This window comes from Rhinopithecus roxellana, chromosome 14, assembly GCF_007565055.1.
Source record: "Rhinopithecus roxellana isolate Shanxi Qingling chromosome 14, ASM756505v1, whole genome shotgun sequence".
NCBI lineage: Eukaryota > Metazoa > Chordata > Mammalia > Primates > Cercopithecidae > Rhinopithecus > Rhinopithecus roxellana.
The window spans coordinates 77,813,380-77,840,293 of record NC_044562.1 but is presented as its reverse complement, the minus strand read 5'-3'; the positions used below and the strand labels follow the sequence as shown (position 1 = coordinate 77,840,293).

General features: G+C 40.3%; 1 protein-coding gene across 1 annotated transcript in view; it reads left to right on the top strand.

The window, feature by feature from the left end:
• Positions 1 to 26,914, top strand: part of MYO3B (myosin IIIB) — a 502,779-nt gene that overhangs the window by 201,225 nt on the left and 274,640 nt on the right. Inside the window, exons 10-16 of the mRNA XM_010377618.2 lie at positions 11,466 to 11,562; positions 12,516 to 12,632; positions 13,152 to 13,256; positions 15,663 to 15,746; positions 16,574 to 16,776; positions 22,197 to 22,295; positions 23,017 to 23,131. Of these exons, the coding sequence (XP_010375920.2) occupies positions 11,466 to 11,562; positions 12,516 to 12,632; positions 13,152 to 13,256; positions 15,663 to 15,746; positions 16,574 to 16,776; positions 22,197 to 22,295; positions 23,017 to 23,131 (820 nt within the window). The remainder of the gene's footprint in view (positions 1 to 11,465; positions 11,563 to 12,515; positions 12,633 to 13,151; positions 13,257 to 15,662; positions 15,747 to 16,573; positions 16,777 to 22,196; positions 22,296 to 23,016; positions 23,132 to 26,914) is intronic.

The window sequence follows — 26,914 nt, the reverse complement described above, 5'->3', positions numbered from 1 at the left end:
CTTTTTGAAGCAGTAGGAACTTGTGTTTAAACCCCAGGGAGCTGAAATCTCTTTTCTTCCTTGTTTTGGTTCCTTTACAGCAGCCACCACCCCTACCAGCCACCTACACACACACACAGCCCCAGCACCACCAAAAATGAAGACGAAGTAAAAGAAAATACAAACTAAGCAGAAAACAAACCCAACATTTAAAGGGTATGAGTCAAATCCAACATCTCCTCCTTGTCTCCCTGTTCTGGGATTTGCCACGGAATGATTTCTAAGACTTCATTTGCCAAATTATCTGGGTTTTCACATTTGCCTGACTTAGCCTGTCCAGATCTATGCTCTCTCTCTCTTGTATTCTTTTTGAAGAAAAAAGGTGCGTGACTCATGCCTGTCATCCCAGCGCTTTGGGAGGCTGAGGTGGGCGAATCACGAGGTCAGGAGTTTGAGATCAGTCTGACCAATATGGTGAAACCCTGTCTCTACTAAAAATACAAAAAATTATCTGGGCATAGTGGTGGGGGCCCTGTAATACCAGCTACTCGGGAGGCTGAGGCAGGAGAATAATCATTTGAACCCGGGAGGCGGAGCTTGCAGTGAGCTGGATTACGCCACTGCACTCCAGCCTGGGTGACAGAGTGAGACTCTATCTCAAAAAAAAAAGAAAAAAAGAAAAGAAAAAAACCAAAATCTTTCTCCTTTTACCATAGAAAATCGTAACACCAGCCTCTCTCATCCCCTTTCTCTAATTTCTCTTTATCTTTGTTAACTCCTTTGATGTCAGAAGCCTCATGTAATGGCAAAGGCTTCTCACAGGGTCTTTGTAATCTCGAGTTTCACTCAGTGTTTTGTGTTTCTTTGAACTACCATAAAAAAAAATACAACCTCACAAATAGGTATCAACACTTTAAACAATCACTTCCTTAGGATGTAGGAAAATTAATTCCGAAGGAAACACAGTGCACGTAATTGACATGTAACCTGCCACCTCTCTTGTACTATTGCTTCCTCTTGCAACCGGCAAAGAGCTGGCTACATAGATGTTTTTCAGCCTACCAGGAAAAACCCTCAAATATCATTCCATGCTGATAAATCAATATATTTAAAGCTGTGATTTTTCAAGTTAAAGCAGACAAACACACACACACACACACACACACAGAAAAATTGAGGTGAGTATATAGATGATTGAGGCCAAATTACCCACTCATCATTTTTCTACACAGTTATGGCAGGCAGTGCAATGTGGTGGTTAAAACCTCTGGCTTGGCAGGGTGTGGTGGCTCACACCTGTAATCCCAGCACTTTGGGAGGCTGAGGTAGGAGGATCACTTGAACCTAGGAGTTTGAGACCAGGCTGGTCACTGTAGCAAGACTTCATCTCTACTAAAAAGTTAAATAAATTATAAAAAGTAAAAGAAAAATCAGCCGTGCATGGTGGCACATGGCTGTAGTCCCAGGAGGCTGACGTGGGAGGATCACTTGAGCCCAGGAGTGTGACACTGTAGCAAACTGTGATTGCATCACTGCACTCCAGACTGGGCAACAGATAAAGACCCTGTCTGAAAGAAAGAAAAGGAAAGGAAAGGGAAAAGGAAAGGGAAAGGGGGGAGGGAGGGAAGGAAGGAAGGAAAGAGGGAAGGAAGGAAGGAAGAAAGGAAGGGAAAAAAAGAACCTATTGCTCTACCAGGTTTGGATCTCAGGCCAGCCACTAACTGGATATGTTTTTAATCTTTCTCTTCCAAAGTTTCTTCTATAAAATGGGGATTATTTTGAGGGTTAAGTGAGTCAATACATGTAAAATGCTTAGAATAGTGCACCTTCCATAAATGTTAGTAGTAGAAGTAGTGTACAAGGCCTATTTAATTCTGAGTCTTTCATTTCTTTTTAACACTGACTACCTCTTGCCCATAATCTGTGCAAATTCATCTTTTTACTTACTGTAAAAGATCACGAAAATAAATAGTACTGAGGTACTGAATGTTAAAAAATATCCCATTTTATCTCTTATTCAATATCTAATTTATTCATTCAAGAGGCATTTATACCTGTGTATGTGTCAGGCCCTGTGCTGAACAGAGGGATTACAAAGGCAAATCAGATGCAGTTCCTGATAAAGAGCTAATAGTCTGGTATGTGATAGAGACAAGAATCAGGTGAGAACAGTTCAACATGAAAAGTACCTAGATAAAGGAATGCCTGGGATACCTCCCAGAGCACCTGGGAAAGACACCTAAGTCAGTCTGGGGTTGGGATGGTGGGGGAAGATGCCCCGGAGCTTCTGGGAAGATGATCCTTGAACTGTCCTGAAGAACAAATTGAAGATAGTCAAGGAAAGGGGGTTATTTGGGGTAGAGGGGAAAGAATGAGCAGTGAGCAAAGGGCAAGGCACAAGGGCTGGAGAGAGCTTGGGGCATCTGGTGAACAATTAGTTGACATGGCTGGAGCTTGGTGTGGGGTAGGTGGGAGGGAGAGACAAGGTAGACAGGAGCCAGGTCATAATGGGCCTAAGGAGCTTGAATTTGTTTCTTAGGCCCTAGGGAGCTATTGATGAGTTCTAGAAAGTTGTTCTGATTGCAGTATGGAGAATGAAGCAGGGCAAGGCTGCAACTAAGGAGACTAGTGAGCAGATCATAGTAATTACAAATGGCAGAAGATATTAAAATAATGGTATTGTCGGGACTTAGTGATGGACTGATTGAGGGAGATTAGGGAAAGAGAGAAGTGTGATGGGGCCTCCCCAAACTGGGCTGCCTCCCTGGCCTGGTTCACGATACAATCACATAGAAATTGCAAGACACGTCTTCATAGTCTATCAAATGCAATGCTGAGTACTTCCAGATATTACACAAGGCTTCCAGCTTTCTGCCTGAAAGAGAGTTCTTCAATGATCTAAGCAGTCCCGGGCCCTCCAGCTAGAGTAACTCTTTTGGATTTGAGAGCTGATACAGAGTAATGAAACATAACCTACAGGGAAAACTTTCTTACTATTCCTGCAAAGGTAAGGAATATTCTGTCCACTTTAGTACTTTTCCCAGGGGAGAGAGAAGTTGGTAGTTTCAGTGGGGCTGCAGGGAACAATGCCAGTTCTTAAAGGATTGGGGAACACTTGGACAGGTGAAGGGGAAGGATATAGAGAGAGGGAGACATTGAAGACAGAAGAGAGAGGAAACAATGGAGGAAGCAACAGGGAGTGGGTCAGGGGCCTAAAAGGAAAGTTCACCTTAGAAAGAGAGAAACTCTAAGTTGGGAAAGACACAGAAAGGTTAGATAAAAGTACTCAGAAAACTTAAGGGAGGAGAGGAGGTATTGTGAGGAAATTCATGTTGAATGGCCTTTATCTCTCAAAAAAAAAAAAAAAAAAAAAAAAACTTAGCAAGGTTTCAGAGTTGGGAGTGGAATGGGTACTCCAGGGAAGTGTTAAATCTTCGAGATAGTCACTATGAGGAATATGATAAAGGGTCAATTAAAGATAGACATCATGATTGCTTAATAGCATAGAAAACCCAGGTGGAACGTAACTGAACAGCATCCTATTGTAGTGAAGTTAATCCGTCTCTAAGATAATGCACGTAGAGCATTCAGGACAGCATTTGGCACTAGAAACTCTCAGAAAATGTACCATCACCACTGCCGCCTTTCTCATCTGTCATCTCGATTAACTCTTAGCAGCAAGGAGTTAGGAGTAGAGAAAGCAGACATTATGGTCTTCTTCAGGCTGGAGACTGACTTCAGTGGACGTGATGAGTGGGTAAGGAAGCAAGGGAATCAAGGTTAGTAGAAGAGTGGCCTTGGGATCTTTGGGGGTAGGGAAGAAAGTGACACCAGACTGGCTTATTGACTTTGAGACTGATCTAGTTCGGGGACTCGCTGTTACAACAAAGATGAAGAGCAGGTTCAGTGAGGGGATGTGAGGAAAGGGATTGTAGAACTGAGATCCTAGGAACTTTTGATAGATAATTAGGAACTAGGGATAGCTGAACTTGTGGGCAACTTCAGTGGAATAGAAAGAAATGTTTTTTAAGTGTTGACAAGTTGAGGAACTCTTAGATCAGAATGTGGGAAGAGTTAACAAAGTGATTGGTGGGACATGGGGAAACCAAAGACTGATATCAGGGGAAGGGGTAGAGAGAAAGGAAAATTGGGGGTCACTTGCCGAAAAGGATGATATCAGAGTATGATGTGAACTTTTAAAAGGGGAGAGATTGGTTAGGGAGAGCAATGGTTGGGAAAAGACAGAGGGGAGCAGGGAGAATACACAATTTTGCTCCTCTGTCACAGTGAGGGGGTAGAAGGTAGTGCTGGGAGAAGAGTGTTACAGGGAAGTGGTCCATCTCAGTTATGGCACATATTCAAGAGTATTCAAGAGCAAGGCTAAGAATCATAGAGGGCTTGTTCACATAGAGCAGAAGCTGTACTGGGCATGGAGAGCTTGAGTTTGTTAGGCCCCTGTCTCACCTTTCCTGGTGTAACCATTCAGGCTTTTCTGAGTGCTTTTTGGAAAGCCAGGATGTGATTCATCCCTATTTCACTATGTATACATACATACATACATATACATATATATACACACGCACACATACATATACATACACATACACCCCCCCCCCCACACACACACACACACACTACAGCTATAGATAAGGACAGCAGAGGCACCTGTGGAGAAGTGACATTGTACTATTTGAGATTTGATAGATACCATTACCTGATGCTGATTATAGTGTATGTATGACGCCACTGGAATTTAAGTTTTTCCAGTAAATTATAATTGTGCCAACACATATATTTGATTCAGGTACAATAGAGCAGTTATGAATCCAAGTCTTACTCTTTTAAAGGAGGTTAAGAAGCCCTAAAACTATGTGAACAATGAGTTGAGGGTACATTGCTACTTAATCTGTTGGGGGTGTTTTTAAACTATTTGGTCATTTCCTTTATATCAGCACCTATTTCCTTGATCTGCAAAAAGGCTTCTTCCCCAAACCAGTTTTACAATTCCCTGAATTCATTAGTATCATCTGGTATGTCATCATACTGTTAAAGTTCAGAGAAGTAGATTGAAAACATGCTTTTTATCACTTTACAAGGGTTATTGGGAGAAGAGTGAAACCACTCTGGAATGTGAGTGGAGGCAGGGAAAGGAATCGGTTGTCTCTGCCACGACCATGAACTCAACCGTGAACCTCAGTAAAATTACAAGATCCAGCCTGCGGTGCCCCTGCAGGTGGCTTGGTACTAGCTGAAACCACAGATGTTAAACCCTAAATGCCAAGGGTCTGTTCTAGGTATTACTTGGTAGAAGAATTGAGTTGCTGGGGTTTTTTTTTTTTTTTCTGCTCTGTTTAATGGATTGTAATTCTGCCCTTGCAATTTGCCTGAGGCTGATTAAAACAATGACTTCAGCTTTTGATTTCTTTTCCACCTGCAGCAATGACCTTTAAAAACAGATTTCTCACTATTTAACTGCCCGAGTTTTCCCCGGTAATCCTTGCTCACTCTCTCCCTCTTCTACCTTCAAATGTGTGCATGCATGCACTCACATACACACACACACACACACAACACTCCATATTATATACATTAATGGGTTCTTGGGTTCTTATGTAAATGAATAACTCCAGAAAGATTACTTCATAAAGTGCTGAAGAAGCTTGACACATAGGAGGTTAAAGATCCTTTTACTTTCCTAACAGAAGAAATAAATCTACACCTTGCTATAATTAGTATCTGCTATCTATGTATACCTATATCTATCTATCTACAAATGAGCAAATAAGTTCGTTAATATTAATTTTATGCTGGTGTTACTGATTCTTGCTGCTTAGAGAAGTTGGGTATATCAAATACTGTTTAATATGATGAATGATAAGATGCTGATTTATTGGGATTCTGGCCAAAACTGTGCTTAGATGAAAAATGGACAGATACTAGAGTAAGTTCCACCCAAACAATTATCCTATTTTAAAATCTATGCATGGTATTGTTTGATAGATATAGCCTTAAGTTCAGGGACAAGATACAGCTCACATAGTTAAGGGTATCCAGCTGGTAGAATAACATCACTCCTCAATGGTGTGCTACTGTTTTTCTCATTCTAGGTCCATTATTATAGAGTTATCGTAAAATAAAAGTTTCTCTTTCATTGTCTCTGTTATCAAAGGGTGTATTGAATGGAAATAAAGATTTAGAAGAAATAGTCAACATCGCTGACCTTGGTGTAGTAACAGTACTCCGTTCTCAGTTTTGAGTAATGTTTTCATTCTTTTATGGAATCCATTGAATGTAGTGATAAGGGAGTGATCCCTGGGTTCTCTCTATGGCCATAGAGGCTTTTGTCCTAGATTCTTGAGGAAAGATATCTTCGAGCCTGCACCTTTTCTTCCTCATAGTTGGTGAGTGAAGGGAAGAACATATCCTGTCTCACCTACATGGAGTTCTTGCAGCCCTGTTTGTACCTACCTACGTGGAAGCCTCCAATTCCACAGGCATAATTGGCAGACAGAAAGAGGCTAATTGATTAATGAGTCATTTTTGGGCAAAATATGTTTGTCAATATAGTTCATAGGACTAGCAGCTCAAACAAAGGAGCTAGCAGGCCCAGTGATGGGATATTAGAGAGCATTGACACAGAAATGGTTTTAACCATAATGCAGATATAGAGATTAAACTAGAGTGAAAGCTGCAACACTTTAGGAGTTTATTTCATGAGGATAATTCCTCTAGTATTTGAACCAGTTTGGTGCCCTCTGAAGCTCCTTTCCTACTCACTGGCTGGGCCAAAGATTTGAACAAAGACCCTCATCCTCGACCTCATCGATGCTCACTGTTGTCTTAGGGGAACTCCCAGCCTCTACCTCTGGCTCTGTCTTTCCTGGTCTTCCGATTCTATTCTTACGCTGCACCCATTTCCTTGGACTTGATGGTACAGACTTGCCCTCATTCCCACCCTACTTGATCCGTGGATTCAGGCACCAGTTTCCCCTTTACCTGATCCCTGAAACCTAAGACCAGTCCTGCTCTCCACATTCTCCCGCTCCACTGCCTCACCAAAAGCAAACTCCAGGAACCAGTCCAAACCAAGACTTTCCCTCTAAGCTCCAACTCGCAAACTCTGTTTGTCTGAGAAGCCAGCCTTGGCAGCCAACATACTTACAGACTCATAAAAACAAGTAGGAAATCTAGGAAAAGCAATATAAACTTTACTGGAATTTGAAAACATCTTCTGAGCCATTAAAACAACAGTGCCTTACCACATACTTTTGATTTAGTAGAATGTTTTTTGCTATCTATCCATTCATTTATCTATGTCTGCATTCCTCTGAGCTTTGGAATACTCAATCCAAGTAGCTTTTAGTTGGAGATCTGTAATTTTCACATTAAACGAGGAATTCTTCAGCAAAAATTGATAATAGATGCTATTCTCAAGTGGCACACTAGGTGGAGCGTGTGAATTTAAAGGAAATTAAGATCTACAGTTACTGATGACACAAATCACTTAATAAAATTGAAAAAAATAAATCAAATTTATTTTTATTAATTTCAACTAAAAATAGAGAAATATAAAACAATGTAACACTTTTTATAAGCTTATGTAAAATCTAGGATAATGTTTTTAAAGGAGATAAAAATTGAAATAAATAATGCTTTTTCTCTACAGCAGACCCTCCAGACCCCATAGCCAGAGGAGAAAAGTTAAGCAGCCAGCAGTTTCCAAATAACACTAGCTGGGGAAAGCAGAAATAGTGTTACACATACATATTTTTTTTTTTCTGGTTGAGAAAATGAAGTGGTCTTTATCAGAGTAGAGAAGTCTTGCATCTACCTCCACTTCTAGATTGCCTGTTTCACTTTTAGGAGCAAGTATTTCTAAAGAGTATGATCACCTGTAAGCAAGGAAAGAGTCAGTTAAAATTTTTTAAAAGTTATTTTTTGTTAATACAATATTATTGGAGAAGTTTTTTTTACAGGAGTCAAGCTCAGATTTACAGACAACATCTGCATGATTCTTGGAAGTTCTATCTGTGAGACAGATTGGCATAGCATACAGTCTGCTTCAGGCTCAGAAGATACCAATTTTGATCCTAGTGATATTGCATTGTGTATATTCACACTGAAAATTAAAAGTTTCTACTAGACTGCATCTGTTTGTGAGATTGCAAGTAAGGTTTTGTCCATGCTTCCATTTTTAGTTGGCTATAAAAATGTCATCCAATGTGAAGCCTTGGTACTCCTGAAGGAGCTCAGGCTGCCATGAAGTCCAGGTCAGGAGTTACTGAAGGAAAAGAAAAAACCTGGAAAACTCACCACTGGTTCAGTGGTATTTTGAATTCTGACTTCCTTCCGCAATCTGCCTGTTAAAATTTACTTCTCAGAGTCTTAAGATAGCTACTCCATGCATTCCGTCCAGGGTATTTGGTTGTCTTCAGTGAGAGACAAGAGTGGAGAGTGCTTACTCCATCTTGACCAGAATCAGATCTGAGGTAATTTTTTAATTATTGATTTTCTTTTTCTTTTTTTTTTTTTTTTGAGACGAAGTCTTGCTCTGTCACACAGGCTGGAGTGCATTGGCGCAATCTCGGCTCACTGCAAGCTCCGCCTCCCGGGTTCACGCCATTCTCCTGCTTCAGCCTCCTGAGTAGCTGGGACTACAGGCACCCACCACCGCGCCCGGCTAATTTTTTTGTATTTTTTAGTAGAGATGGGGTTTCACTGTGTTAGCCAGGATGTTCTCCATCTCCTGACCTCGTGATCCACCCACCTCGGCCTCCCAAAGTGCTGGGATTACAGGCGTGAGCCACCGCGCCTGGCCTAATTGTTGATTTTCTTTGTCAAATGATGTGCAGAATAAACTGACTTAGCTTATTTTATGCAATTATGAGATGTAAATGTAGGAAGGTGACAAACTAGCTGAATTTAATATGGTAATTTAATTATTTCATGAAAATGTGGTATAATTTTTTTTTTTTTTTTTTTTTTGAGATGGAGTCTTGCTCTGTTGCCAGGCTGGCATGCAGTGCCTTGATCTCGGCTCACTGCAACATCCGTCTCCCAGGTTCAAGCAATTCTCCTGCCTCAGCCTCCTGAGTAGCTGGGGCTACAGGCACAAGCCACCATGCCCAGCTAATTTTTGTACTTTTAGTAGAGACGGGGTTTCACCATGTTGGCCAGGCTGATCTCAATCTCTTGAGTTTGCGATCCGCCCGCCTCGGCCTCCCAAAGTGCTGGGATTACAGGCGTGAACCGCCACACCCGGCCAATATTTTGTTTTTTGAGTAACTTCAAGCAAAATTATTCTTAGGTTTTATGTGAAGGGGATTTTGATCAGAAATATGTATCCTCCTGCTGTTTTATTTAACAAAGTGGCTAGCTAGAGGCAGGCAGCAGCTCTGAGTTTTAGTAAAAATCTGTATTACAAACCAATTTGATTTTTCTTTGCCATCAACAATATGTAAAGACGGCCGGGCGCGGTGGCTCAAGCCTGTAATCCCAGCACTTTGGGAGGCCGAGATGGGCGGATCACGAGGTCAGGAGATCGAGACCATCCTGGCTAACACGGTGAAACCCCGTCTCTACTAAAAAATACAAAAAACTAGCCGGGCAAGGTGGTGGGCGCCTATAGTCCCAGCTACTTGGGAGGCTGATGCAGGAGAATGGCGTGAACCCGGGAGGTGGAGCTTGCAGTGAGCTGAGATCCAGCCACTGGACCCCAGCCTGGGCGACAGAGCGAGACTCCCTCTCAAAAAAAAAAAAAAAAAAAAAAAAAAAAACCAATATGTAAAGACACAGATAAATAATTATGTTTAATAATTTTAAAATGTTTAGGTTATAAATTTGATTTGATTAAATAAAAACTAAGCTTCATTCTACTTTGGACCTTTATATTAATTAGCAGCAAAACTGGTTCTAGGACTGGAGATGACTAATAGCATGATTCAAATATCCCTTTTCAAATTTATCAGTGATGGAGATTGAAAAGTAAGATTTAATATAATAGGCTAGAAAGAGAGAAATCAGTTTTATCTGGCCATTTCTATTTCATTATTAAACTCAAGACTCAATATGAAGAGCTGATAAGTTTGCTTCTTCCTCTTTACCTACTTCTGTGAAATGCATACCAAAGGGTGGGTGTGCATCAAGATGCCATGACTTCTAGCTGGTACTTACCATAAAACTTTCAGTCAACACCAGCTTCTAGGATCTAGCTAGATGGTGGGTGATATCCTCATAAGCTGTGATGATGATGGGCATAAAAGTGACAGAGAAGAACCAAGAAGTTACGCTTCTGGGCTAGTGAATTTACAGTATGTAGGAGGACAGTTTATGTATGATTGTGTTTAGTCAGTGATATTCGGAGTAATGTGTGTAGTTATGCAAATTGATTCCAAATTTTAACAAGGATGTAAGAAGAATAATTAGCACATGTTTTCAACTTTATTGCATTTTTATATCCATGACTATATGTGCTTTCATAGCTACCTGGGAGATAGACAGATCAGTCATGAGTAATTCTATTTACAGATGAAGAAAACTGATATAGTGGCTGTTAAGGGATTTGCTGAGTGTCTCACACCACAGTGCTCGCAACTCTGAAACTAGGGTCCAGAGCTCTTCTAGCCAATGTGATCCCCCCCATAGGACTGAGTAAATAAATAGGTACATATTCATAAAGCATAATACTACCCAGTGATTAAAGTGACTGAACTAGGTAGGTAGGTAAGTGGGTAAGGTAGATAGGTAGATAGACAGATAAATAGACTTTACAAATCATCATGTTTGATGAAAAAATTAAGCTTACATTATAAAACCTAAGTATGATATCATTTTTACAACTAAACATACAGAACCTGTATTTTGCTTATGGGTACGTATATGCATCTGACCAATATTTGAAAATAGACTGGAAGGAAATCCATCAGATAGTGGTCACCTCATGAGAGAGGGGTGGGATGGGACAAGGGTCACAAAGGGATTTCAAATAAATAAGAAAAATCATAAACAATGATCAATTATTTGTTGTTTACTATATGAATCTCTGGAAGTGTTATGTAGGTTAAAAGCTATCACAAAAGTTGGGGGTGGTACTGGTAGATAGAGCAGGGGGACCTCAAGACAAGTAAGGCATTTAAGGCTATACCCCAGTGAGAACCATGTGCCTGACACTGAGCAGAAATCAGAGGTGTTTATTCTGGAAGTGCTGCCTTTGGCGTTTAAGAAAAGCAAATATGCATATTAGGTGAGCCCATTTGGTAACACTCCTCACTCTGGCAGAAAGTAGACTTGAACTATGGAGATCACTTTATCCCAACAGTTCTACAGTGGCAGGAGAAGCTTGGGGACCTGGACCGGACTTCCTGTCCCTGTCTCTGACGTCTCTGAACATATCATGTGATAAGATTGTGAATGAGCCATCCTTGCTGCCCACTTTCTGCTGCATTATTTGCTGTCTTAATGCTTAAACTCTATTGATAAATTTCTAGGCATGAGAGGATGCATACCAGAAGACCTTATCGTGTGGAAGATGCTGAAAAATACTGCCTTGAGGATGATTTGGTCAACCTAGAGGTTCTGGATGAGGTACTAAATATTTAGTAGACAATTCTCATTGAAGACATTTGTTTCATGTGGTCTGACCTTTCTGTTGTAGAGCATGTCTTCCTCAAGTCATTTGAAAATGTAATTGTTTGTGTAGCCATGGGATGAAGCTCAGGGAGCATTCAGTCACTGTGACTATGATCCTGTGCTGTGTTTATTTAGATAGCCCCTGGAATCATGAAGAGAAAAGGAGTTGGATTTTTCCAAAAAAGCTCTTTATATTGTAGCCTTAATGGTGGATTAGATCAGCTGAAAATATTTTATTTGATAAAATTTGACAAAATATTTCAATTAACCCTTAAGAAGTTGTTTGTTCTTCATAAGAAAGAGCTTCATTTAGGGAAATCATGAAGTTAATATAGCTTGGATTCTAAATTTGAAGTCTCTGATAATCTCTACTTAAAATATGCATGTTTAATAGTGCTGTTAATTGCACTGGACCTGTTTATGCTGAGTCTAACTCTGGGGATTGTTACTTTCAATGTCTAAATCACTAAAGTGTAATAAAAAGTTTAATTCTGTATTTATGCCACCTAGGTTTTAAGTGCAGTGCTTTGAGAAATTAACTTACCATTTTGTCTGTGCTCTATCAGTAGGAACAGCCTATTAAATAAAATTTTAAATACAACATTTTGACTGGTTGAGATGAGTTCTTTTCACAATAACAAGTAACATCTTTCTTGGATATCTCAGTGTCTTTTAGCAAGTCCTAAGTAGGCCTAATTCTTTCAATGTATTCCTATTTTTTCTTTCAAGGCAAATATTGGCATTGTTTTAATGAATTAGGATCGTTAGGGTCATTGTATGATTTAAAGGAACTACTTTCATCTTTTAAAGAAAGATGTTCTTGGAAGAATAAATTTGTTGTCATTTTTAGAATCTATCCCTTGATTGGAAATAATATTTACTCTCAATACCATTTATCCTCTTCTTAGGATACAATTATCCATCAGTTGCAGAAACGTTATGCAGACTTGCTAATTTACACATATGTTGGAGACATCTTAATTGCCTTAAACCCCTTCCAGAATCTAAGCATATACTCTCCACAGGTAAGGGATGTTTTAAGAGCTTTCTGCTCCTTAATAGGAAATTAAAACTCACAAGGGCAAATGAAAAGAAATAAAAAGTAAGAATAAAATTATGCTACCCTAGATGTATATACTCCAAACTGCAGATAGTAATGTAATACAAATGGAATTTTTACATCTTGAGGATACCTTTTTAAAGCAAACTCTAACAATAATAGTTAACCTTTATTGAGTGCTTACTGCATGTTGGACACTGGGTTACCTCACTTTTCACACCCTGTGGGACAGGTACTGTTGTTAAACCTAGTTGGCAGACGAGGAGACTTAGCATAGAGTGGCTCCCTCTTACTAGCTGACGAAGCCAGTTAAGTACAGAAGTGAAATTTGAACTCAGGCCTGCAGGCTCCAGAACCTGTACCCTACAGTCTTCCTAATGCAACAAGTCCCCTAATAAGTGACGGAGTCTTGGTTTCATGGGCAATAGGTAGTGGAGTATTAGATGGTCCAGCGGAGAGTTTCCTTTAATTATTTTTCCTTCAGTTTTCCAGACTTTATCATGGGGTGAAACGTGCCTCTAATCCCCCCCACATATTTGCATCAGCAGATGCTGCTTACCAGTGCATGGTTACTCTCAGCAAAGACCAGGTAAGAACTCACCTTCCTTTCCTACGGAGTCACACAGTTAAGACATGTTCTGTCTTCCTCGTCAGCTCCTAAGTCTTCCTGAAACCTTTCCATTCTGGTTGCTGGTGCCGATCCAAAGAGACAGGAGATGAAATGGCAGCTCTGTGGAACTTGTGCATAGATAAAGCCATAGCATCAGGAGAACGTGAAAATGCTTTCAAGAAACATAAAGCATTCACATCAAGAGCACTCATTTTCTCTGATAAGATACAATAAAAATGTTTCTAATATGAATATGATGAGAACAGTGCGAACACAACGTGATTACACGGCAATGATTGTAATAAAAATAGCATATAGAATGGCATAAGTGAAATTCTTTCCTATTAAGGTCTTAGAATTTTCATGATTCTGTCTTTTTTGTATGAAATATTGCACAGAGGTTGACAGCGACCATGCACCACACCATTTAGCTGCTGAAAAATTGTGATAGATTGGGTAGAGAATGAACAAACCTAAACTCAATGCTAAACACAGACTCATCCATTTTACCTTTCTAGGCTTCTAATTCACAGTGCTGATATATCTAACCTTTCATCCTTCCTTTACTTTCAATAGGTATATTTTTCTTTGTTTCTTTATTCTGTTTGAAATAGAAGTAGTCTAATTTGGCAAGCAAATTTTCTGAGAGTATCACTGTATGGATTTCCTAAGACCTGGGAAGTCCCAGCTTTGGGGTTTGTTGAGTAATAGATGGCATTATAAGAGTGTAGATTATAAAATGGAATACATGGATTCACTGTAGCTTAGAAACTTAGCTCCTCCAAATTCTTGTTGTTCCATTATACAGATGTACCATAATCTATTTAATCAGTCCAAGATTTACAAGTCCCAGAGACTTGTAAAATGTCCATAGATTTCATAGGGAGGAAGTAAATGGAGAGAAATATATATTGTTTTTAAGTTAAGAAGTCACCTCACTGCGTTGTCTTTTTTGACATCATTTCTGACACCAAATGTTGTATTTTTTCCAACACCAACCAATTCTCCAACCCCAGCTGGGTGCCCAACGATTCAGTTCAATTCTGACACTACCTGGAGTTAGCACAGACTCCACAGATTAAGCGATTAGTGCTACAAGAATGTTCCCACTTTAGATGCCAGCTGCAAATGGAGTACTTAGGCTTCTCACACTTCTGCCTGGCTGAATACCAGTCCAGGGGTTCTTGTGACTCTCTTTAGGTTTGATGATTCACTAGGAGTGACTCAAGGAACTGAGGAAAACACTTTACTTACATTTACCAGTTTATTATGAAGGGTATAACTAAGGAACAGCCAAATAAAAGAGACATATGGGGCAGGGTATATGGGGGGAGGAAGGGGATGTGGCACACAGAGCTTCCATGCCTTTTCTGGGCACATCCCCCTCCCAGCACCTCAATGTGTTCACCAACTCAGAAGCTCTCTGAATCTCGTTCAAGAATTTGTATAACTTAATCTTAAATTCCCCTCTTCTTTCTAGAAGTTGGGAGGTAGGGCTGAAAGTTCCCACACTCTAATCACATGTTTGGTCTTTCTAATGACCGGTCTGAAGCTATCTAGAGGCCTCACCTTGAACCACCTTGTTAGGAATAAACTGAGGTATGGTTGAAAGGGGCTCCTTGTGAATAACAAAAGATACGCCTACCACTCCTGGAAATTCCAAAGGTTTTAGGAGCTCAGTGCCAGGAACCAGGGACAATGCCCAATATATAATTTTTGTTATACCACATCCACTAATTTCCTTTATACATAAAGAGTTCCCTGAAATGAATGATAAAAATATCAACAATACAATAAAAAATGGGCAAACAATATGGACAGGTCACTTAAAAGAGAAGCCTCTTAAGCATATGGAAGGAGGCCTCATTTGTAATTTTTAAAATGCAGAATAAAGCCGCACTGAGATACCATTTTTTAAACCTATTAGATTGTCAAAAATCTAACATCCTGTTGGTGAGGCTACAGGAGAGCAGGCACTTTCATATATTGGAATAGTCCCTAGGAAAGCAATTTGGTAATATGTATCAAATTTACAAATGTATTTACCTTTTGATCCAACATCCCCATTTCTAGGAATTTCTCCTGCAGATGAACCTGCATAAAAATATGACTTATGTATAAGGTTATTCATTGTAATATTGTTTATAATTACAAGGAAAAAAACCCATATCCCAATATGGACTGATTAAACAGATTATGGTACATCTGTACAATGGAACAAGAAGTAGCTATACAAAAGGTTGAAGAAGATCTCTTAAATAGGAAGATTCCTAAGATCTATTTCTCAGTGAAAAATTAAGGTGTACAGTAGTGGATGTTATATGAAGCACGCAAGTTGCTTCTGTGCTATAAATTCTTCACTTGACGGTCCATTTTCTGTGCCAGTGCATTGTCATCAGCGGAGAGAGTGGCTCTGGGAAGACAGAAAGTGCTCACCTGATTGTTCAGCATTTGACTTTCTTGGGAAAGGTATGGACTAATCTACTTTATGTATTATGGCGAGAAGTTCCTACAGAGTAACTGCATATTTTATAAATGATGGAAGTACTGTTTTTTTTTTCTTTTGTTGAGGCTTACATAAAGACATTCCATCTTTGTTATGTTTGCCTCCTGATAGCAAGGCCTCTTAAGATGTCAGCATGCTATCCTTCTTTCACACTGGGAGGAGAATAATGCCAGCGCAAATTTACTAGATTATTGGCAATTAATTTTCATGTTTTCAATGTAATAGAAACATTCAACCATTAAGTAGTAAGAGTGGTTAAGCACTAGGAACAGGATCAGGGAAAGCCACTATAGTGATTAAAAGGATGGAAAATAGAAGCCTTTGAGCAAAAGTTGAGGGAAATGAAAATTTTCAGCTTGGTGAAATCGATATTGAAAGAATGACTTCAAAAATAATAGTCTAGTAGTTACTTACACTCTGAATTAGTGTACTAGGTGACTAAGAATGTATGGAATTTTTATAGATAAGGTTTATAGACTATTATGATAAATGCCAGAAAAGTTTCGGGATCTATTTAAAAATCTTTCTAAACTTGCTAGGCATTTTATCTGTCAAGGGTTTTAAATGAAATATGGCTGGATTTTAAAAACTGCTGTCCTAATCTAGCCAAATCTGATTCATATGCAGATCCAGGGAGTTGCTCATATGAGAAAATGATGCTGGTGGTTGATGCTAACGTCTCTTTGTAAAAGGGCAATGTGGATTTGGGTGGGCAAGGGATGGGTGCCCGGCAACTTTGCTGGAGTAATGTTTCTGGAGTCTCTTCTTGACTGTTCTCTGTTTGGCACAGGCCAATAATCAGACCTTGAGAGAGAAAATTCTACAAGTCAACTCCCTAGTGGAAGCCTTTGGGAACGCATGCACTGCCATCAATGAAAACTCCAGCCGTTTTGGAAAATATCTGGAAATGATGTTCACACCAACTGGAGTTGTGATGGGGGCAAGAATCTCTGAATATCTCCTTGAAAAATCCAGAGTGATAAAACAGGCAGCGTAGGTGCACTACTTTGTCACTGTGTTTTTGCCCTGCAGTAAAAACGGGGGGGCTTTGGGAATTTTAATAGTTAAGTTTTCATCCTTGTTCTTGACATTCCCCTACCCTCCCAAGGGCAAAGAATGATTTAAGCAAAGGATCAGTGGTAGATTTTAACCTAAAATAAATTAATGGAAAGAGTACAAAGGACTGGGGTGGGTGTGCTTTGGGGATGGGTATGCTTGTTTCTCCTGAGCTGGTTGTGTCAGGTAGAATTTAGCAGCATTGCAGACATTTTTTAAGATCCTGAGGCCCCTTAAAATTGAACTTGTTTGTTAAAAAAAAAAAAAAAAGACACCAAGAATATTTCACACGTTAATTTTTTCCTTAGATTGAGGCAGAGAAAACAATTATTCTGTTTTTAAGGAAAGCGGTTGGTAATAGAAATCAATAGCACAGACTTTGATCTGGGTTCAAATGCAGGTTCTGATACTCACTGTGTGACTTTGGGCATTTCACTAACCTTCTCTGTGCCTCATCTGTGAAATGGAAATGCTACTAGTGCTGACCTCATGGGTTTGTTGTGAGGATTAACATGTTCATTTATATAAAATTACTTAAAAGAATGCCTAGTGTGGTACATCCTATCAGAGTATTAGCTACTCTTCCTATTATAATAATATAACCACTAGTGTGGTACATGCTATCAGAGTGTTAGCTACTCTTCCTACTATAATAATATAACCACTAGTGTGGTACATGCTATCAGAGTATTAGCTACTCTTCCTATTATAATAATATAACCACTAGTGTGGTACATGCTATCAGAGTGTTAGCTACTCTTCCTATTATAATAATATAACCACTAGTGTGGTACATGCTATCAGAGTGTTAGCTACTCCTCCTATTATAATAATATAACCACTAGTGTGGTACATCCTATCAGAGTGTTAGCTACTCTTCCTATTATAATAATATAACCACTAGTGTGGTACATCCTATCAGAGTATTAGCTACTCTTCCTATTATAATAATATAACCACTAGTGTGGTACATGCTATCAGAGTGTTAGCTACTCTTCCTATTATAATAATAACTCTTCCTGGGGAACATCACACACTGAGGCCTGTCGTGGGGTGGGGAGTCGGGGATGGGGCGAGGGATAGCATTAGGAGATATACCTAATGTAAATGACGAGTTAATGGGTGCAGCACACCAACATGGCACATGTATATATATGTAACAAACCTGCATGTTGTGCACACGTACCCTAGAACATAAAGTATAATAAAAAATAATAATATCTTCCTATAATAATAGCTATTATAATTATTAATATTAGTAGCTATTATTATTATTGTAGGACACCAGAGCTTCTCAGGAGCATGGTTCCGTACTTCCAGATTAATGCATTATTAAATCCCTGCTGTTTGCCAGTGCTGTGCTTTGTGTTGGCTTGTAAGAGTAAACTAAATACAAAAGATTCTTGTATTCATGGGGCTTGGAGTATGTGGTATACAAGGAAGCAGTAGGGGAGAATCACAGGCATTAAACAAGTAAACTTAAATGTAGAACAATTGTAATAAGCACCAGAAAGCAAAATAGGTGCTATTAAGGTGAAATGAGAGAAGGGAAGGACACATAACCTAGTCTAGGGAGAAAGGAGGTCTCCCTGTATGTGAGATCACAGGATCACTAGGAGTTAGGCAACGAGATGGGGACCAGAGTAAGGAGGAAAAGTGGCAAAGATAAGACTGAGACCAAAACATGCAGAGCTTTGGAACCAGGATGAGGATTTCAAACTTTTTTCTAACGGCGATAGGAAGCCACTGAACGTTTTCAAGCAGGGGAGTCACCAAACCCAACTTGCATTTTGAAATGATCACACTAGCTTCAATGGGGAATGGATTGGAGGAGATGCAAGGATTGTGTTGATGTGATTAGTATGCTGTTGCCAAATTCATGTGAGAGAGAATGCTGGTCTAGACTAAGGTGGTGGCAGTGGAGATGGAGAGAAGTTGAGGAGTCTGAGAGGTACTGTGCAAGTAGAATTTACAGGAATTATTCTGGGTTGAGAACCCAAGCATCTTCCTCTATCATGTACTTGCAGTTTCCTCACGCAGTAGGGACTGGCATGAACATTAAACAAATGAAAGATAGAGTCAGAGTCATTTACGCTTCCCTGTGGCTTTTTGATTAATTTTTATGAGGTCCCCTGCTTCTGTCTCCCCAGCTTAAGATCGTTTTAAAATTTAGGGAGCTACCTCTGACAGAATGGAAAGCATAGTGTTCTGTGTTCAAATGTAAAGTGGTCTTTTACCAAGATAATGTGAAGAGAGTTCTCGGTCACTTAATGTGATATGTTACTTGTTAATGTAAATATTCATATACCTCACTTTCCTCATATGCAACATGGGCATAACAATGTCAACCTTACAAGGCTCTTACAAGAATTAAGTGAGATGAAGAGAAGATGGGGCCTGTGCCAGTCCTGTTCGTCCAACTATTGGGGTTCACCCCCTTCTAGGCACACTGTAGGGTTCCCGTGTGGCTGGGTGTGGTCACATAACTGGTTCTGGCAAGTGGGCATGTAATGACAACCCTCCAGAGTCTGGCAAAGTGTAAGATGGGGACTGCTGTGCCAGCCACAGCTCATGAGTGACTGCAGTGAGCACAGCCCCACCGCTGACCTGCCATGGACAGGTACTCTGAGCAAGAAATAAAGCTTTGTTGAGTTAAGCTACTAAGATCTTGGGGTGTTTATTACTATAACAAAACCTAGCCAATCTTGACAGATGAAGGGATGGAAATCAAACTGAATTGATGCTAGCGATGGATATCAGCAGGAAAAGCTTGGAAGAATTGAGAACTAGATGGATCTGTAGAAAAACTGTAGGAAGGTAAGAGTAAGAGAGGTCAGCCAAAGCCTGCACATGTAACAGAGGTTAAAGAACAAGTGACATTCATCTCAGGCCTTTCGGTTTCTGTCTCAGTGAAGGGTGCCACCATCACTAGATGCTCCAGCTAGAAATCTAGGAGGCAGACTCTAGGTTTCTTTCCGTCACCATCCTCATTCAGTCTATTAGGATGTTCTTTTGGTTGTTTCTCCGGAATATATATAATATTTAAGCTTCCTCTTATTTTCCATCACCACTACCATTACCCTATCCGAGCTATTATGCCTTCTCACTGGGACCCCCTCACTGGTTTCCCTGTAGCCATCTTGGCTTCTTATAATGATGCTCGGAGAACATGAATCCTTTTAGTCCTGTATCCCTGGTACCTGGCACAGTGCCTACCATGACTGGCAATTAAGATGTTTATTCATTGAATAGTCACATTTTTCTATTTATATGTATATCCTATAACATCATGTTGTACATCTTAATATACACAATAAAATTTATTTTAAAAAAATAAAAATAGGGGGTGGGCACAGTGGCTCATGTCTGTAATCCCAGCACTTTGGGAGGCCAAGGCAGCCTGGGCAACACAGTGAGACTCTGTCTCTACAAACACAAAAACATTAGCGGGGGATGGTGGTGTATACCTATAGTCATGGCCACTTGGGAGGCTGAGGTGCAAGAATTGCTTGAGCTCAGAAATTTGAGGCTGCAGTGAGCTATGATCACACCACTGCACTCCAGCCTGGACAACAGAGTGAGACCCTGTCTCTTAACTAAATTTATTAGTTAAGTGAACAAGTGAGTGAGAAATGGCAAGTAGAGGCATCTAGAATACAGGGCAGGGATAAAGAATGTCACAGAAGGCCGGGTGCGGTGGCTCAAGCCTGTAATCCCAGCACTTTGGGAGGCCAAGACGGGCGGATCACGAGGTCAGGAGATCGAGACCATCCTGGCTAACACGGTGAAACCCCGTCTCTACTAAAAAATACAAAAAACTAGCCGGGCGAGGTGGCGGACGCCTGTAGTCCCAGCTACTCAGAGGCTGAGGCAGGAGAATGGCATAAACCCGGGAGGCAGAGCTTGCAGTGAGCTGAGAACTGGCCACTGCACTCCAGCCCGGGCGACAGAGCGAGACTCCGTCTCAAAAGAAAAAAAAAAAAAAAGAATGTCACAGAAGAGCTTTGACAGGATAAACAATCAAAGGAAGATGAGGATACCCAGGAGAGGCTGAACAGAATGAGGGCCATGCCACAAAGGGGGATAAGGGGAAAAGAAAGACAAGATTTCAGGGCCGGGCGCAGTGGCTCAAGCCTGTAATCCCAGCACTTTGGGAGGCCGAGACGGGCAGATCATGAGGTCAGGAGATCGAGACCATCCTGGCTAACACGGTGAAACCCCGTCTCTACTAAAAATACAAAAAACTAGCCAGGCGAGGTGGCGGGCGCCTGTAATCCCAGCTACTCGGGAGGCTGAGGCAGGAGAATGGTGTAAACCCGGGAGGCGGAGCTTGCAGTGAGCTGAGATCCGGCCACTGCACTCCAGCCCGGGAGACAGAGCCAGACTCCATCTCAAAAAAAAAAAAAAAAAAAAAGACAAGATTTCTTTCCATGGAGCTAGGTTGACCAAAGAAAAGATTTGCCAAAATCCAAGGGTATCTGCAGAAGAGGCTGTCCTCCTCCAGAGGAAAGAAGGGGATGTGGAGCAGTGCTTTTCAAACTCTCTGTGCTAAAGGACCAGTTTTTTGTTTTGTTTTGTTTTTTTTGTTTTTGTTTGTTTGTTTGTTTTAAATATCCAACCCATTTTGAACTAATACCTTTTGTAAAATGCAATAAAAATTAATTATCAGAAAAATTATCATGCTCTTGGATGTCATGGCAATGTCACTTGCTATAAAATGTCAAGGCATGTACTTTCCAGTTCCTTCTCTTGTTATAAACTGACAGCTGTCCACAGACTATGCTCAGAGTAGCACCTATCTGAAAGGACCCTGGCCAGGGTAGCCTAAAAGAGGTGGATGGCAGGAGACCAGACTAATGAATGACATTTTGAGTAGTATTTTTAAGAATACCAGCGTGGGAGAGTGAAGACCTCAGTTCTGGACCAATCCTGCTCCCTAAGCTGCTGTGAGACTTGCAGGCCACTTCCTGTCTAGGGCTCCAGTAAAGTAGAGGATTTGGCTGATGTCTCTAAGCTGGACCTCACCATCTCTGAAGCAACATGTGGTACAAACAGAAGGCAGTAGGCGTTTGGGCTGCAACAGAAAGATTTCAACATACGCAACCTGAGCTGTTTCCTGTAAATGTCCCATTCTCTGAAACCTTTTGCTTGTAGTAAAGTGTGTTTAATAATGCAGCATTACGACAATTACTATACTAATCCTATCACTGTTCTGTAAGTGGGATTTATAATATTTAATTGCCTGAAAATACAAATTTGCTATGGGATAATTTTTTGCACAGAAAGAAAATGGTGTAAAATACTTGGGATGGGGAAGCCAGAATACATTATTACTAAAGTCTCTTTTTTTTTTTCAGGGGAGAGAAAAATTTTCACATATTTTACTATATTTATGCTGGTCTTCATCACCAAAAGAAGCTTTCTGACTTCAGACTTCCTGAGGAAAAACCTCCTAGGTAAGTGTCAGGGGGGGTGGTTGGTAATTTTTGATGAATGTCCAATTAGCAGTTGACAAACTTGGAAGTAAATGGAGCTGTTTTCCTAACTGGAAACTCACAGTGTATTTAACTAAAGTGCCCAGGATGAGGTGGCAGGAACTATCTCACCATTATCATTGTCTAGAAAGTTCAAAAACTCAACTGCACATGGTTTATTTTTTCTCAGCCATTTGCATCATTTGGCAAGCTGAAGTGGGAGGATCACTTGAAGCCTGGAGTTTGAGACCAGCCAGGGCAACATAGCAAGACCCTGTCTCACTGTAGTTTTTTTTTTTTTTTTTTTTTTTTTTTAAAGTAGCTACTCAGGAGGCTGAGGTGGGAGGACTGCTTGAGCCTGGGAGGTCGAGGCTGCAGTGAGCCAAGTTTGTGCCACTGCACTCCAGCCTGGGTGACAGAGCAAGACCCTGGCTAAAACAAATAAATAAAATAAAATAAAATAAAATTAGCTGGGTGTGGTGGCATACACCTGTAGTCGAAGCTACTCAGGAGGCTGAGGCAGGAGGATCACTAGAGCCCAGGAGTTTGAGGCTGCAGTGAGCTATGATCACACCAGTGTACTTCAGGCTGGGCAACAGAGTGAGATCCCATCTTTAAACAAACAACAGACAAAAAATGGAAATGCCTGCACCACTTTCCAAGTCAATGCTCATTCTGTTTGGTCATGCTCCCCTTCATTTAGGTACATAGCTGAAGAAACTGGAAGCGTGATGCATGACATAACTTCCAAGGAGTCTTACAGAAGACAATTCGAAGCAATTCAGCACTGCTTCAGGATTATAGGGTTCATGGACAAAGTAAGTGATCAAGAGAGAAACTCAAGTGGCAATATTCTTATATGAATGTGAGTAAAGATGTGGCTATTTCTCACTTGGGACAGGATACTTGCTTTCAAATGCCATGTTGGTCGTGTTATAAGGTCTTGCTACTCAAAGTGTGATCCCAGGACCAGAAACATTGTTATCACCTGAGAGCTTCTTAGAAATGCAGACCCTGAGGTCTATCCAGGGATGACTGAATCAGAATATAACCATTTTAACAAGAAGCCCAGAGGAACATCAAACTAGGAGAGCACTGTTGTGAGGACCGTGTGTTGATAAATTGTTATCGTTGTCATCAATTCATTACACATGTAATAACAAACACCAGAACAATACTGTGGTTTGCTTTTGTTCTTGTTTTCTGATTTAGGGTTGTTCCAACCATTCAAGTGAGTGGGGGGTAGGAGTACAGGAATATGTAGATTACGTCCAAGTCACAGAAATATATTTATGCAAGTAGCTCCTTAGATAACAAGACAAATTAATTAAAATCCTTTCAACTTTCTTGCAGTTACTTCCTTCTCCATGGTACACAGTTGCACATGATTAACTATAGCTCTAAGTACTGTACTACTTTTTTTTTTTGAGACAGAATGTTGCTCTGTCGCCCAGGCTGGAGTACAGTGGCGGGATCTCAGCCCACTGCAACCTCTGCCTCCTGGGTTCAAGTGATTCTCCTGTTTTAGCCTCCTGAGTAGCTGGGATTACAGGTGCGTGCCACCACACTCGGCTAATTTTTGTATTTTTAGTAGAGACAGAGTTTCACTATGTTGGCCAAGCTGGTCTTGAAGTCCTGACCTCAAGTGATTCTCCCGCCTCGGCCTCCCAAAGTGCTGGGATTACAGGCATGAGCCACCATGCCCGGCCAATGCTGTACTACTTTTATCATCCTAGATACAGGCTGTTTGTATTAAATATATGCTAGGGGTGACAGACAATATTTATAACCCTGGGCTCAAATATTATTCTGTGATACATTATGTCATAGTTTCTGGGCTTCATGCCATCAATTTTGCAAAATATATAGATTCTTTTGCTTTTCCAACAAAGGGGGTGAATGATTAGGAGGTAGGTGAGAATGTTAAATCTTAAGGGATTAGATTAAAAGACACTCCAGTTACCCTGGGATGGCCACTCCAGATAAAGGATTACTTCTGTGTAATGCAATATGATGGCTAGCCCTTCCCTCCCCTGCATGGTTGATTTTAGTCATAATAGCACCTTTTTTTTTTTTTTTTCCTGTCTAGCCAGCTGTTAATTTTCTCTGTCAGCCTCCCACAGACCTTAAACTGACAGACAGTGGAAAATCCCAAAGGTCAGATAAAAATATAAATATATCTTCCTTGGCTCCTTAGAGGGGAGCAATTAAACAGGTTCTAGCATTGTTAAAGGACCTTTGTGGTTATTAACTTATAGAACAGGCTTTTTTTAAATCAAAGATGCATCCCCGGAAGAGTTAAAGCATGGTAGGAATGGCAGTAGAGCAATTTAAAGTCACCTGTGTCATGCCAAAGTATGCAGGGTCACATGTCCTTAAAAGGGTACAGGAACCATAGAGAAGTCAAGGTTAATAATCATTAATAGAGTTAATGTTTTGTTTTCTTTGAGTACAAATATAGAATACTGTGAAGAGATTGATCCTAGCTGAACCCATTTATGCCTAGTGTTCCATTATTGGAACGCTAACCATGTGGGAGTTATTTATATCCTACTGCTCAAGGTCATCACCAAGGTCTGATTGCAAAAATTCAAAAAATTGCAACCTCAGGCTTAGGTGGTTTAAAAGAAAGTATATAATGGTGCTGTTCTAATAACAGCAATGTACTGATAATAATAAAACAGATGCTGTCTCTTTCAGGATAAACAACATTGAAAACTGTTAAAATCTGTTTTAGTACAACAACACTAAAGCATTAAAAACAGAAGAAATCGGCCGGGCGCGGTGCCTCACGCCTGTAATCCCAGCACTTTGGGAGGCCGAGGCGGGCGGATCACAAGGTCAGGAAATCGAGACCATGGTGAAACCCCGTCTCTACTAAAAATACAAAAAAATTAGCCGGGCGAGGTGGCGGGCGCCTGTGGTCCCAGCTACTCAGGAGGCTGAGGCAGGAGAATGGTGTGAACCCGGGAGGCGGAGCTTGCAGTGAGCCGAGATCGCGCCACTGCACTCCAGCCTAGGCGGCAGAGCGAGACTCCGCCTCAAAAAAAAAAAAAAAAAAAAAAAAAGAAGAAGAAATTTAGTATGTTAAGTATATGTCCTTGAAGTAAGCCATCCCTAGCCTCTCTGGGAAAAAAGGTGCAATAGAAATAAATGAATGACTGTATGAATAAACATGAAAAGAAAAACATGTAAAAGATGGTGAACATTTTTAATTTGTGCCTGGTCTGTACTGTTAAATGAATAACCAGAATGTAATGGTGTCATGTGTGTATATTTTCACCATGTCCCACATTAATTCATACAGGAAATAAACCAATTTATATCAGCTGCAACCTTAGAAATGAAAGCAAGAAACTGGATCTTATCTCTCTGACTCTGAATTCTGTAGTTCTATCTCTGCAGACAACCTGTTTTGCTGAGTTAACTCAGTTCACTTTATGTTTATAAATTCAAAGTAGTGTGACTAAATTCAGAAAGATCCAGTTGAATGTAGTCAGGAAACAGATGCCAAATGCTGATGTAACAGAACTTTCTCTTAGGTTTTTCTGGCAGACATTTCTAGATAAAGCTTAAATGAACTTGTCAATTCAATCAAAATTATGGTTCTTCTCCTTTCTTATAATGTCACTAGTTCCCTGCAGGAATCCCTTAATTTTTTTCTCAAACCCTTAAAGCAAAATTATGAGTAGCAAACCTTCGTGTGGAGTCACGAGCATGAATTTTAATTCTGGGACACCAGCCAAAGTATCTGAAAGAACATTTGACCCTGAGTTTATTGTAAAGAAATTGCCCTGGTGGAGGAGTCTTCCACTAATGATGATGACTCCTTGTGGAGGGTTGGGGGATTATCCCTAAGACCTTATTGTGTAGATTGTGCTTTTCAACTCTTATTTCTGGAGCCAAACCATACAATATCATACTGTCTTGCTGGTAGTAATTAACATATTCAATCAGTAGGGTTTTAGAGATGTTTCTATTTAATGCTACATGAAAACTTTTTGGGCAGATGATCTATGTGATGGTCAAAATTGGACGTACACTATAGATCCCCGTTGGAGAGGTTAGGGAGAAGCCTTTGAGATCGGCGCAAAATTTCTTCCCTTTCTTCAAAATAGATTATGAATTGAGAGAGTACTGCTCTGAAGGATTACATGTGAAAATATGACTTGGGAGTCTTGAGGATTTCTAATGTCTTGATGACAGACAATAGGATACCATTGGCTTTTAAGATGCCAGATGTTGTAGAGCCTCTGCAAAGGAGACCGAGAGGTGTTGGAATAGAGCCTGTAGCGAGGCCCTTCAGCAGGGAAGAACTGATGAAAAACTGAAGAAACTTACAAAAAAGAAAGAAAGGAAAGAAAGACTGGGAAGGGAAGTAAATTCCTAGGGATATACCAGAGAAACAACTACTGGAGATGCTTATGAGTCAGGCCAAGGGGGATTTCCTTAGAGTAGCACCAGGCTAACAGAGAAAACTAAGTTTCCTCTCAACTTTTCAATTAGCCTCAACTCTGTCAAGAGAATATCTACATCAGTAAAAGAAGTGTCTTATGAGAAAAGATAAGAAAATATCAGATATCCTGCAGTGGGGCTTTGAA